The sequence below is a fragment of the Giraffa tippelskirchi genome, chromosome X (genome assembly GCF_054371585.1).
Source record: "Giraffa tippelskirchi isolate mGirTip1 chromosome X, T2T-mGirTip1v1.2.pri, whole genome shotgun sequence".
In the NCBI taxonomy this organism is placed as follows: domain Eukaryota; kingdom Metazoa; phylum Chordata; class Mammalia; order Artiodactyla; family Giraffidae; genus Giraffa; species Giraffa tippelskirchi.
In genome coordinates, this window is record NC_137289.1 from 138,374,162 (window position 1) to 138,387,235 (window position 13,074).

The following is a 13,074-nucleotide window of genomic DNA, read 5'->3' on the forward strand; positions in this document are numbered from 1 at the left end:
AAGCTGCAGAGACCAGCTGAAAAATCTCAAACAGCAGCTGAGGGAAGAGAAGAGTTTAATCTCCACCCTGCCTTGGGCTTTTCCCTTCCCAGCAGAAGTGGCATGCAGAGGCCTATCTAGAAAAAGCAACATGGAACAAAGATAATGAGAGCTAGATGGAGAGCAAAGAACGTTTATTCCACCCATGGGTAGTTTTCTGTATTAAAATGCTGCCTGCCTTTATAAAAAGCTAAGAGTTCTTTAATTTCTCACGTAATTAATTCCTGCCAGCTGGTATGCAAAACAAAGACAAGATGGGGAACAGTATTACCATGATAGATAACTCTATATTAACACTTTTCCCTTAATACAGTCCAATTTACACAGTTTTCAAGTTAGGCTAATGATGCAGAACCAAGAGGTTCCTAAATATTAATTTGGCAACTCAGCTCTGAAACTTACCACAGATTGTTACCTCTCTGGATGGAGATGTTTTTGTGTGAGTGAAATTCGGCATTTGCTGCAGGACTTTCTTGGTTTCAAACAACACCTCTAAGACATAATAAGCATGAAGTATCTGTGATGGTGAAGAGGAAATAGATACAATGAACTAGGAAGAAAGGCATGAGTGCATAGAAGGCAATGTATTATCCTGGCACAGTATCTGGCACATAATAAGCCCTCACTAGAGATTTGTAAGTTGAATGAACGAATGGTTCCTAGCATGTCTATAGTCTCATGTTCTTAATTGACATCACCCATTCACAAAACATTTCTGATGATTCTTGGTCCTTAGAACCCAAAAGAGGTAACAGGGAAAAAAGGAGACTCCCCTGGCCTAAGAAATGTGCAGGTAAAAACATAAATAAAAAATAAAAGAAAAGGAGGAAAAAGAGAGAGAAGGAGAAAGAGAGAGAGGGAGAGAGAGATTGTTCAAGAGGGGCTTCTTTGCATTTCTGTGTGACTTCCTGCCCCCTGGGCTAGGAGCTAGGTGGGGGTGCTGGGCTAGGAGATCTCACAAGGCAGCCAGACAAGCCTCAAGGGACTCCTGAGCCAGGTGTCCCTGCTGTGGCTCAGTATTTGGTACACAGATGTGAGGGTACAGGCCAGCAAGCACATTTATATACAAGTCTAAGTATAAAACATACTGCAAAGTCAAATAAACAATTCTTATTATCTCCTGTAATGACTATTCATTCCTTGGTCTCCTCCAGTTACAGTTGATGACAGCATTGTTTTGGACAGATTTACTGGGTTTTCTCCTCCAGGCTTTTTGTTTTTTTTGTTTTATCATTCTCTTTTTTAATTATAAAATATTCCAAATACATAATCCAAAAAATGATGTAGCTGATACAAACGTAACAGATGCTAACACCACTTTATGGTCAGAAATGTTTGTACCTGTATTGTCCAGTGCAGTAGAAACTGGTCACATGGGGCTACTCTCCACTTGAAATGGGGCTAGTCAAAACTGAGACATAATATAAGCACAAAATACACACGGGATTTTAAAGATTTAGTATGAAAAAAAAGTAAAATATCTCATTAAAAACTTTTAATATGATTACATATTAAAATGATAATTTTACATGTTGGAATAAATAAAACACATTATTAAAATTAATTTCACTTTTTTCTTTTTGCTTTTATAATATTGACTACTGGTGGTTTAGTTACTAAGGCGTGTCTGACGTGGACTGTAGCCAGCCAGGCTCCTCTGTCCATGAGATTCTCCAGGCAAGAATACTGGAGTGGGTTGCCATTTCCTTCTCCAGGGGATCTTCCCGACCCAGGAATCGAACCTGGGTCTCCTGCATTGCAGGTAGATTCTTTACCTACTGAGCTATGAGGGAGGCCTTATATTGACTACTAGAAGATTTTAAATATGTATGTGGATCACATTATATTTCTATTGGACAGCACTGATTGGTTTAGATTATTGGAGGCTAAGAGAGGTTGTTAACTACATACTGTTCAGATAATGCTTTAGGTGAGCTTCCTAGAGGGCTCAGTGGTAAAGAATCCCCCTGCCAAGCAGGAGATGCGGAGTTTGATTCCTGGGTTGGAAAGATCCCCTGGAGGAGGGCATGGCAACCCACTCCAGTATTCTTCCTTGGAGAATCCGATGGACAGAGGAGCATGGCAGGCTACAGTCTATGGGGTCACAAAGAGCTGGACACAACTTAGGGACTAAATAACAACAATGCTTTGGGTATCGGATTTATGACAGATGGAACCCTTTGGAACAATCTTATCTCATGGTGTCCTGAAGTTTCCATTTCCAATTAAAATAATGAAATTATTTTCTAATAAAAAATATTTAAGTTTGGAGAATTTTCATGATTAAATAATTAAAAAACAAAACAAAACAGGAAGCAGGATTTGAAGCAACGTGAGAATTAGGAAGAAAGAGAAGGGCCCCTGGATGTTGATTAGTAGGGAGCAAGCCCTATTTCCTGTCTCCCCAAACCTAATGGATTGATAAGGATTTCCCCCACAAAAGCATTTTAAATCTATTCAATGCATTTCAAATCTATTCAACTTGACAGGGTGAGTCAAATCTTGAATGTAACCTTTCCTTTAGCCACATTTTAAAGGAACAGGCAAAACACTTTGATAAAATGATTTATTTATTAATATATGAATTGGCATTTATTTAATTTACTGATTCCCAAAACTGGTTTCAGTGTTACCTTAGCTTGCCACTGTAGACTTTTTGGACCATTTGTAGCATTAATCAGAGTAATTGCTGCCTGAAAAGGCAGTTGTTGTTTTAAGTTAAATTAACAAATATTCATTGAGGATATATTGCAACAACAGAAAATTCCTATTATGAAAATAGTTTTTCTGGGCCCATTTTCAATTGTCTAAAATCACATTGGTTATATTAGTCCCTACAGAGCCAGTGTACTTCTCTTCCAATAGCATTATAATTGTGTTTACAATTGCAATATTAAATACTACTCAAAAGAGTTAACTCATGTTGGTTTATATGCTTATAAATATATTCAGATTAAATGGCAACTCAAATAAAATATTCACATTCTTTTAAAGGCATTGAGAGAGGAAAATAGTACTTTTAAAGGTTTTTCTTTTTTAAAAAGTAACTAGGAAATTCCCTGGCAGCCCAGTGGTTAGGACTTCATGCTTTCACTGCTGAGGGTGTGGGTTCAAGCTCTCGTTAGGGAACTAAGATCTCGCAAGCTGTGCAGCATGGCCACAAAAAAAAAAGCAACTAGTTTTTAAACGGAAAAAGAAAAGTTCTTTGTAAAGTTGAAATACAAATTTAAACAGCAAAAAGAAGCATAACAATGAAAAGCAATTCTCCTTCTTTGCCAGACATCGGTCCCCTTTCCCTATCCCAAGAAACAGCCACTGTTTTTGAGTATCTTTCCAAAAAATATTCTATGTATTTGCAAGCTTATAAAAAATCAATATAACTATATATGAATATGCAAACATATGTATAAGCACATAATTCCTTAAATAACATGTGGTATATTCACACAAAGGAATATTATTCAACCAAAAATAGGAATGAGGTACTGATACATGCTACAGTATAAATGAACCTTGAAAACATTATGCCAAGGAGAAGCCACCAGGCACAAAAGGCTACATATAATATGATTCCATTTATATAAATGTTCAGATTAGGCAAATCTGTAGAGACGGAAAGTAAACTGGTAGTTGACAGGGGCTAGGGAGAAAGGGGAATGGGAAGTGATTGCTTAATGGGTACCAGGCTTTGTTTCGAGGATGATAAAAATGTTCTGGAACTAGACAATGTGATGGTTGTACAACACTGGGAATATACTAAAAAGCAATGAATCATACACTTCATTTAAATTGGTTTAAAAAATCGATTTTATGTTATGTGACTTTTATCTTAATTTAAAAATATATATATATATAATGCTTATTAATTTTGTTTAACAAATGGGAACACACTGTACACTATGTTGAATCTTTTCGTCTTCCCTTAACAACACAATCTTTTCATTTTTATAAAATCAAAACTGTCTATCTTTTCAGAGCTCCTTGGATTTTTGTCTTATCTTTTATATCCTTGAGCATATTAAGCATACTTACTTTCAAGTCTGAGTCTGATAATGCCATTATCTAAAAACTCTATAGGTTTGTTTGCACTGTTTGTGGTTCGCCTAAGTTTTCTTTTGTGAATCTTGCATCTTCCTATGCCTAGTTAACACTTGTATTAAGTTCTGGATACTGTATATGAAAACTTGAAGAAATAACTTGAAGCCTATTTTCTTATAGAGAGGATTTATATTTTCTTTTGGCAGGTGGCTAGGAGCATTAGCTGTCCAGAATGATCTCAATTTTAGGAATTAGATGATTGAAAATTTTGCTTCAGACCCTACAGAGCCAGTACTTTTCACTCACTCTTACTCCTAGGGTATGCCCTTAAGGTCAAAGTGATGGTTTCAGGGTGATGTCAGAAAATAATGAAGCAGGTAGTTCCAAGATCCCATCCCCCTGCAGAAACAGTGAAAAATCAAGCCAAAAAAATAGACTGAACAAACAAACCAGTCAGATCCAACTTCATCAGAACTCTGTAAAATAGTCAAAGCTCACAGCAACCAAGGAAATGCTGAATCAAGAAAGAGGCAACTTAAATATGGCTCAGTGGATCACCTGGTGGCTCAGATGGTTAAGAATCTGCCTGCAATGCAGGAGTCCCAGGTTCAATCCCTGGGTCAGGAAGATCCTCTGGAGAAGAGAATGGCTGCCTACCCACTCCAGTATTCTTGCCTGGAGAATTCCATGGACAGAGGTACAGTCCACGGGGTTGCAAAGAGACACAACTGAGCAGCTAACACACTAAGAAGAAAGTAAAGGCTATGATAGATCTGTAAACAGTCAGGCTAAGTGGTGAAGGAGTGTACCAACACAGAGCCAGTCTACAGAGATTAGACTTTTCTTCCTTCCCTTCTTTCTTTTCCCCTTTCCTCCTTCCTTCCTTCCTCTGGCCTTTCTCTCTCTTTCTTTCTTTCTTAATGGCTCTTGGTGTTCAAGGAAATCCTTATCAAAACACTATGTGAACACAGGATAAAAGAAAAGAAATTTCAGGGGATTTCCCTGGTGGTCCAGTGGTTAAGACTCCACACTTCCACTTCAGGGGCACAGGTTCAATCACTGGACAGGAAACTAAGATCCTACATGCTGCATGGTATGGCCAAAAAATTAAAAATTTAATAAAAGTAATAATAAAATTAAAAAAGAAAAGAAACTTCAGATACCCCTCACACAACTAGACCTAAGAGACATCTACAGAATACTCCACCCAACAACAGCAGACTACACATCTTTACAAGGGCACATGGAACATTCTCCAGGACAGACCAGATGTTAGGCCACAAAATATGCCTCAATACATTCTAAAAAACTGAAATCACACAAAGTATCTTCTCTGACCACAGTGGAATGAAACTAGAAATCAGTAACAGAAGGAAAACTGGAAAATTCACAAATATGTGGAAATTAAACAACGTACTTTTGAACAACTGATGGGTCAAAGAAGAAATCACAAGGGAAATGAGAAAATACTTTGAGATCAACAAAAATGAAAACATACCATACCAAAACTTATGGGATACAGTGAAAACAATGCTTAGCAAGAAATGCATGGCTGTAAATGCCTACAAAAAGAAAGAAAAATCTCAAATGAAAGCCTAACTTAATGCTTAAGGAGCTAGAAAAAGAAAAGCAAATTAAACTGAAAGCCAGCAGAAGAAGAACTAGAGTGCAGATAATTAAATAGAGAACCAAAAAATAAAAGAGACAATCAACAAAACCAAAAGTTGGTTCTTTGAAAAGAGCTACAAAGTCGATAAAATTTTACCTAGACTGGCCAAGAAAAAAGAGAGAAAAAAGCAAATAACTATAATCAGAAATGAAAATGGGGACATTACCACTGACCTAAAAGAAATAAAAAGAATTACAAGAGAATATTATGAACAATTGCATACTAACAAATTAGATAACTTAAAAAGATGAAAGGGACAAATTCCGGGAAACACACAAATTTTCAAGACTTACTCAAGAAGAAATACAAAATCTGAACACATCTAGAACAAGCAGAGATTCAATCAGTAATCATAAAATGCAAGACCCAAGAGCTTCACTGGTGAACTCTACAAAACATTTCAAGAAGTAACACCAATCTTTCTCAAACAGAAGAGTAGGAAGCAATTCCTGACTCATTCCATGAGGCCAGTATTATCTTGATATCAAGGCCAGATAAAGACACCACAGGAAAAGAAAATACAAACCAATATCCCTTACGAATAAAATGTAAAAATCCTCAACACTAGCAAACCAAATCCAACAGAATTTTCAAAGAATTACATACGATGACCAAGTAGGGTTTATTCCAGGAATATAAGGGTGGTTCAACATAAGAAAACTAATCAGTGTAATACCCAGCATTACTAGAATGAAGGGGGAAAAAACACACCATCATCTTCACTGATGCAGAAAAAGCATTTGACAAATTCCAACACCTTTTCATGATAAAGCCACTCAGAAGACTAGGAATAGAAGGAAACTTCCTCAACTTGATAAGCAGCATTGATTAAAAAAAAAAAATACAGAATATTAGCCAGCCATTAAAATACTATGCCATGAATGAACCTTAAAAACATTATGCTAAGGGAAAGCAGCACATACAAAAGGAAACATATTATATAATTTCATTTGTATGAAACATTTGGAATAGAAAAATCCAGAGACAGAAAGTAGAACAGTGATTGCCTGGAATGGAGGAGGAGGGAATGGTAATGGGTGTGGCACTTCTTTGGGAGGGGAAGAAAATGTTCTGGAATTGGATATTAGTGATTGTTGCACAATCTTGTGAGTATCCTAAAAAGCACTATATCATACACTTTAAAATAGTGAATTTTATAGAATGTGAATTACGTCTCAGAAAAAGAACAAGGAAATACTGTGAGCCTATAGACAGAAAGGAGGTTTTTGTGCACCTTAAGAAACTTCTATTTAATGGGTTAAACAAAACAGAGGGTAGCGCTCACTTAATGTGAAGTTTTTTCCCCAAGGGAATGTATTTCTGCTGTAGTGTTTTCACCCATTCAATAGATAGTTATTGAACACATGTTATGTACAAGAATCAGGACAGTATCTGCTTCCACTTGCCTGTTGTTGCTTGAAGGCTTCAATAAGTAAATCAATGTCAGTAAAAGTGAGAGGAAATTGCAGCCGAGGACCACAGTAGGAGTCTGGGACTTCTATCAAACCCAAAAAGTCTTGTCTGTTCTTGTCCTGAATGCTGCTACCAAAAAGGCGAGTTACTAATCCTGGAAATGGGAAGACAGGAAAGGGGGGGAAAAAAATCAACATTCCCATACTTAAACTACAATTGGTACCTTCTTGAATATCTAACCCATGTAAAGCACTGTGTTAAATGTTACAAATACCAAGATATCCCACATATAACCATGAGGAATGACTTGTTCTGAGATCAGTAGGTATATTCACATGAATCATCACTATTACTTCCTGGGTGGACATTTTACCAAAGCAGTGAGTTCATTAGTTGGGAGGAGAGGGTGGCGCACAGAGAAAACTGATCAATCAAGGTATTTTGATGCTCTGAAGGGCTTTCCAAGTGGCTCAGTGGTAAAGCGGAGAAGGCAATGGCACCCCACTCCAGTAGTCTTGCCTGGAAAATTCCATGGACGGAGGAGCCTGGTAGGCTACAGTCCATGGGGTCGCTAAGAGTCGGACACGACTGAGCGACTTCACTTTCACTTTTCCCTTTCATGCACTGGAGAAGGAAATGGCAACCCACTCCAGCATTCTTGCCTGGAGAATCCCAGGGACGGCGGAGCCTGGTGAGCTGCCGTCTATGGGGTCGCACAGAGTCGGACACGACTGAAGCGACTTAGCAGCAGCAGCAGCAGCAGTGGTAAAGAATCTGTCTGCCAATGCAGAAGACTCAGGTTCTATCCCTGGTATGGGTACATCCCCTGGAGAAGGAAATGGCAAGCAACCCACTCCAGTATTCTTGCCTATGAAATCTCATGGACAGAGGAGTCTGCCAGACTGAAGACCATGGGATCACAAAGAGTTGGACATGAGTGAGTGACTGAGCACAGCACAGCTCTAGTTCTACCTTTTTTTTTTTTTTTTGCGCACTCTAATATCTTAGATTTTTACAAATAAGGCTGAAGATGCATTGTATTTGATTCAAACATCTGTAACTCTTCGGGATCCACAGAAAATTAAATGGAAACATTCAATTTTTTCCTGTTAAATGCTTCAAATTTTACTTAGCTGTAATTGATTTGTTTCTCTCATCACATAAAAACCAATTTTCTGACATGATTTTTCTTTCTTCTTGGTAACCAAGTAGATAAAGTTAGACAACCAACCACAGGCAGAAATTCCCAAAGGGCCTCTCTCTGGCGGAGAAATTTCTATGTAACAGATTACCTGCACTGCTCATTTCAGTAGGTGCTGAAACCCAGGATCTCTTTCTTGCTAGACTGCCTATGAAACAAGAAGAGCAATCTGGCCAATTCAGGTGGAGAAAGATGAAAAGGGATATGGTAGTCTGATTGCAAAAGTATCCCCCATTCTCTACCCCAACCTCTAGTCATGCTCTTTTTAATATGATTCTGCAGCCACCCTCATTCAGAGCCTCTTTCTCCAGCCCTTGAAGCTGGGTTGGGTTTGTGACTTGAGTTGGATTGAAGAATGTGGTGGAAAATGTTATGTATCAGTTCTAAGCCAAGGCCTCAGGGTGCCTTGTATGCTTCCATGAAAGCATGCCACTCCCACAAATACAGGCTAGTCTACTGAAAGCTCCAAGATCATGCAGAACAGAGCTGAGTCATCCTAGCCAAGGACACCTAGATCAGCCACCAGCCAGCAGACCTATAAACACATGAGTGAACTACAGCTATGACCTGAAAAACTCTCAAATCAAGTATGCCAAGATCTGTGGAAGTGCTCAACTAATCTCTAGACTTGTGAGCAGAAAGCAATGTTTATTACAGGCCACTGAGTTATTGTGGTTGCTTAATACACAGCATTATTTCGGTAACAGATAAGTGACACGGAGGATGACAACATACTCTTCAATTCATTAACAATGAATTGCTACCAAGCTCATTAATCAGAAGCTCTCCATAGGCATGGAAGGTATGATGCCAGCAGATGCAGACACAAAACACCGCTTTCTGTGATTTAGTTAGAATGAGAGATTGCAATTAAAAACTAAACGAAATTTCCTTCTACAGTCATTATATTTGGTAATTTTAAAATGCTATCCAAATTAATGTGTACCCCAATATTTTTTGGTGGCAGTTGATGATGCTTTATAAGAAATTAAATTTGGGAGTAACAATGTTTGTCTTCAGTGAAATACAGCAGAGGCTATTTTTCTCATTTGGATATGGTTTGAAATTTGAAAAAATTAAACTATTTCACTTTATGTTTGAAAACTAGAAATGCAGAGCATCTTCATAAATTTCATCTCAGGTTCATCTTGTAGGCAGAAAAGCCAAAATATTCTACCTATCTTAATGATCATTTCTACTTGGTTCAGTTCAGTTCAGTTGCTCAGTCGTGTCCAACTCTTTGCCACCCAATGAATCGCAGCACGCCAGGCCTCCCTGTCCATCACCAACTCCCGGAGTTTACCCAAACTCATGTCCATTGAGTCGGTGATGCCATCCAGCCATCTCACCCTCTGTCATCCTCTTCTCCTGCCCTCAATCCTTCCCAACATCAGAGTCTTTTCCAATGAGTCAACTCTTCACATGAGGTGGCCAAAGTACTGGAGTTTCAGCTTCAGCATCAGTCCTTCCAATGAACACCCAGGACTGATCTCCTTTAGGATGGACTGGTTGGATCTCCTTGCAGTCCAAGGAACTCTCAAGAGTCTTCTCCAACACCACAGTTCAAAAGCAACAATTCTTCAGTGCTCAGCTGTCTTCACAGTCCAACTCTCACATCCATACATGACTACTGGAAAAACCATAGCCTTGACTAGATGGACCTTTGTTGGTAAAGTAATGTCTCTGCTTTTTAATATGCTGTCTAGGTTGGTCATAACTTTCCTTCCAAGGAGTAAGCGTCTTTTAATTTCATGGCTGCAATCACCATCTGCAGTGATTTTGGAGCCCAGAAAAATAAAGTCTGACACTGTTTCCACTGTTTCCCCATCTATTTCCCATGAAGTGATGGGACCAGAAGTCATGATCTTAGTTTTCTGAATGTTGAGTTTTAAGCCAACTTTTTCACTCTCCTCTTTCACTTTCATCAAGAGGCTCTTTAGTTCTTCTTCACTTTCTGCCATAAGGGTGGTGTCATCTGCATATCTGAGGTTATTGATATTGCTCCCGGCCATCTTGATTCCAGCTTGTGTTTCTTCCAGCCCAGCGTTTCTCATGATGTACTCTGCATATAAGTTGAATAATATACAATATACAGCCTTGATGTACTCCTTTTCCTATTTGGAACCAGTCTGTTGTTCCATGTTCACTTCTAATTGTTGCTTCCTGACCTCAAGAGACAGGTCAGGTGGTCTGGTATTCCCATCTCTTTAAGAATTTTCCACAGTTTATTGTGACCCACACAGTCAAAGGCTTTGGCATAGTCAATAAAGCAGAAATAGATGTTTTTCTGGAACTCTCTTGCTTTTTCGATGATCCAGTGGATGTTGGCAATTTGATCTCTGGTTACTCTGCCTTTTCTAAAACCAGCTTGAACGTCTGGAATTTCACGGTTCACACATTGCTGAAGCCTGGCTTGGAGAATTTTGAGCATTACTTTACTAGCATGTGAGATGAGTGCAATTGTGCAGTAGTTTGAGCATTCTTTGGCATTGCCTTTCTTTGGGATTGGAATGAAAACTGACCTTTTCCAGTCCTGTGGCCACTGCTGAGTTTTCCATATTTGCTGGCATATTGAGAGCAGCACTTTCACAGCATCATCTTTCAGGATTTGAAATAGCTCAACTGGAATTCCATCATCTCCACTAGCTTTGTTCATAGTGATGCTTTCTAAGGCCCACTTGACTTCACATTCCAAGATGTCTGGCTCTAGGTGAGTGATCACACCATTGTGATTATCTAGGTTGTGAAGATCTTTTTTGTACACTTCTTCTGTGTATTCTTGCCACCTCTTCTTAATCTCTTCTGCTTCTGTTAGGTCCATACCATTTCTGTCCTTTATTGAGCCCATCTTTGCATGAAATGTTCCCTTGGTATCTCTAATTTTCTTGAAGAGATCTCTAGTCTTTCCCATTCTGTTGTTTTCCTCTATTTCTTTGCACTGATCACTGAGGAAGGCTTTCTTATCTCTCCTTGCTATTCTACTTGGTAGTCTTTCTTAGAATTGCATTTTACTCAAAAAAAAAAAAAAAAAAAAAAAAAAAAACCCTTTCCTCTTAACTCTACAAACTGAAAAGTTAAGCTCTTCTTGGGAAAATACAACAAACAAACAAAACCAAAAACAACCCCATAGTTTCACTATATCATTTTAGAACTAACTAACTGAGTAATCCCAACTGGTGAGGTATAGACAAGAAGTGACTTTCTTTTCCCAATCACTGCCTTCACCAGTGTTCTGTCAAATTTCCCTTTCTCATCAGCTAAGTGACACATCATGTCAATGCCATCAGTTCTGGTTATTAAAACTCAGTCATATTATTTAAGACCATAATAAAAATATTGTTTTTCTTCTTCAAAAGAAATCCAATTTGGCCCTTCCTTTCATGCAACTGATGATCCTCATTTCCTTTAAGTTTGGTGATAAATATATGAAAAAGCACCATTTCCCTAAACCAATTCTTAATCAAAACTGCTCAATATAAAATATCAGTAAACATCAAGTCATAATCCTTCTGCTGTTTTTTATCCACACAAAAAAGAATAACATAGGGATTCTCTTCCCAATGTGGGTAGCTAATGTGGGTCAATATATGAAAACAATCAAAAGCTTTCACATTTCTAACTTAAGTACTATCCTTCCGGGCTGTAACTATTGTAACCGGTAATAATAATCTAATGAGTGCCAGCAACATAAGAACATTTGTGAAACATATAATTAGAATTAATCCTTACCTATTTGGTTTACAATTCTATCAACGTGAATCTACAGTAATTAAATATAATAAAATCCTGAATTACAACAGAATGATGCCTTTACAAGTTGTTCTAAAGAAAATACCTCACAAATACCCCTACACACAATCTTTTCTTTTACCTAGTACAGACTCAAAATCTGGACAGGGAAAAATCTAAAGCCCATAATTTAAAAAAAAAAAAGCAGAATTTCTGCCTCTACCACCCACATGTCACTTTGAAAACAAGCTCCAGACATTGCTGGAAAAAGAAAATCACCAACTGAACCATGTTTATAGTTACTTCATTTCTGAATTATGAATCTGGATTAAAACCTTGAGTGTCCATACAGTAAGTTAAACAGATGTCAAAATGACATTTTTTTAAATTCAACACCTGTTCTTGATTTTTTAAAAAACTCAGACAACTAGGAATGGAAGGCTACCTCCTTAATATATATTTTTTAAATGCCCACTTTCACTGTTTCATTTTAACACTGTTCTGCTATCTCCAGCAAATACAATAAACCATGAAGCAAAAATAAGAGCAGTGACTATTGGAAAGAAAGATACAAAAATAAAGTTACTTGTGACCGTGTGATTCAATATATGAACTCAAGCAAATCAACTGAAAAACTTCCAAAATTGATAGGAGAATTAAAATAATACAGAGGTTAATCTCACTGGTTTGAACCACAGCTCCACCACTGATAAGATGAGTAACTTTGTGAGACTACCTTTATAAGGCTTTGTATTATAAAGACGGATGATAATAATATTAATTCCACTGGTTTGTCATGAAAACTAAATGAAATGATATATCTGAAGCACTTGAAGACATGGCACATTGTATTTACTAAAATCAGTAATAATAAAAATTATTATTTAATGTTACTGTAAATGGTAACACAGTACAAAATAAACAGAAACCAGAAGCTTTATTAAATACTACTGATAATCATTAGGGTGAGATAGTGGGGAAAATA

General features: G+C 37.6%; 1 protein-coding gene across 3 annotated transcripts in view; it reads right to left on the minus strand.

Moving 5' to 3' along the window:
* PPEF1 (protein phosphatase with EF-hand domain 1) overlaps positions 1-13,074 on the minus strand; it is a 108,729-nt gene that overhangs the window by 57,761 nt on the left and 37,894 nt on the right. For 2 of the 3 annotated variants that reach the window (XM_081566537.1, XM_081566538.1), the window contains 2 exons: positions 7,153-7,313; positions 442-556 (listed from right to left, as the gene is read on the minus strand). The exons of the other annotated variant lie outside the window; for it this stretch is intronic. In XM_081566537.1, the coding sequence (XP_081422663.1) occupies positions 442-556; positions 7,153-7,313 (276 nt within the window). The remainder of the gene's footprint in view (positions 1-441; positions 557-7,152; positions 7,314-13,074) is intronic. 3 annotated transcript variants of the gene reach the window in all.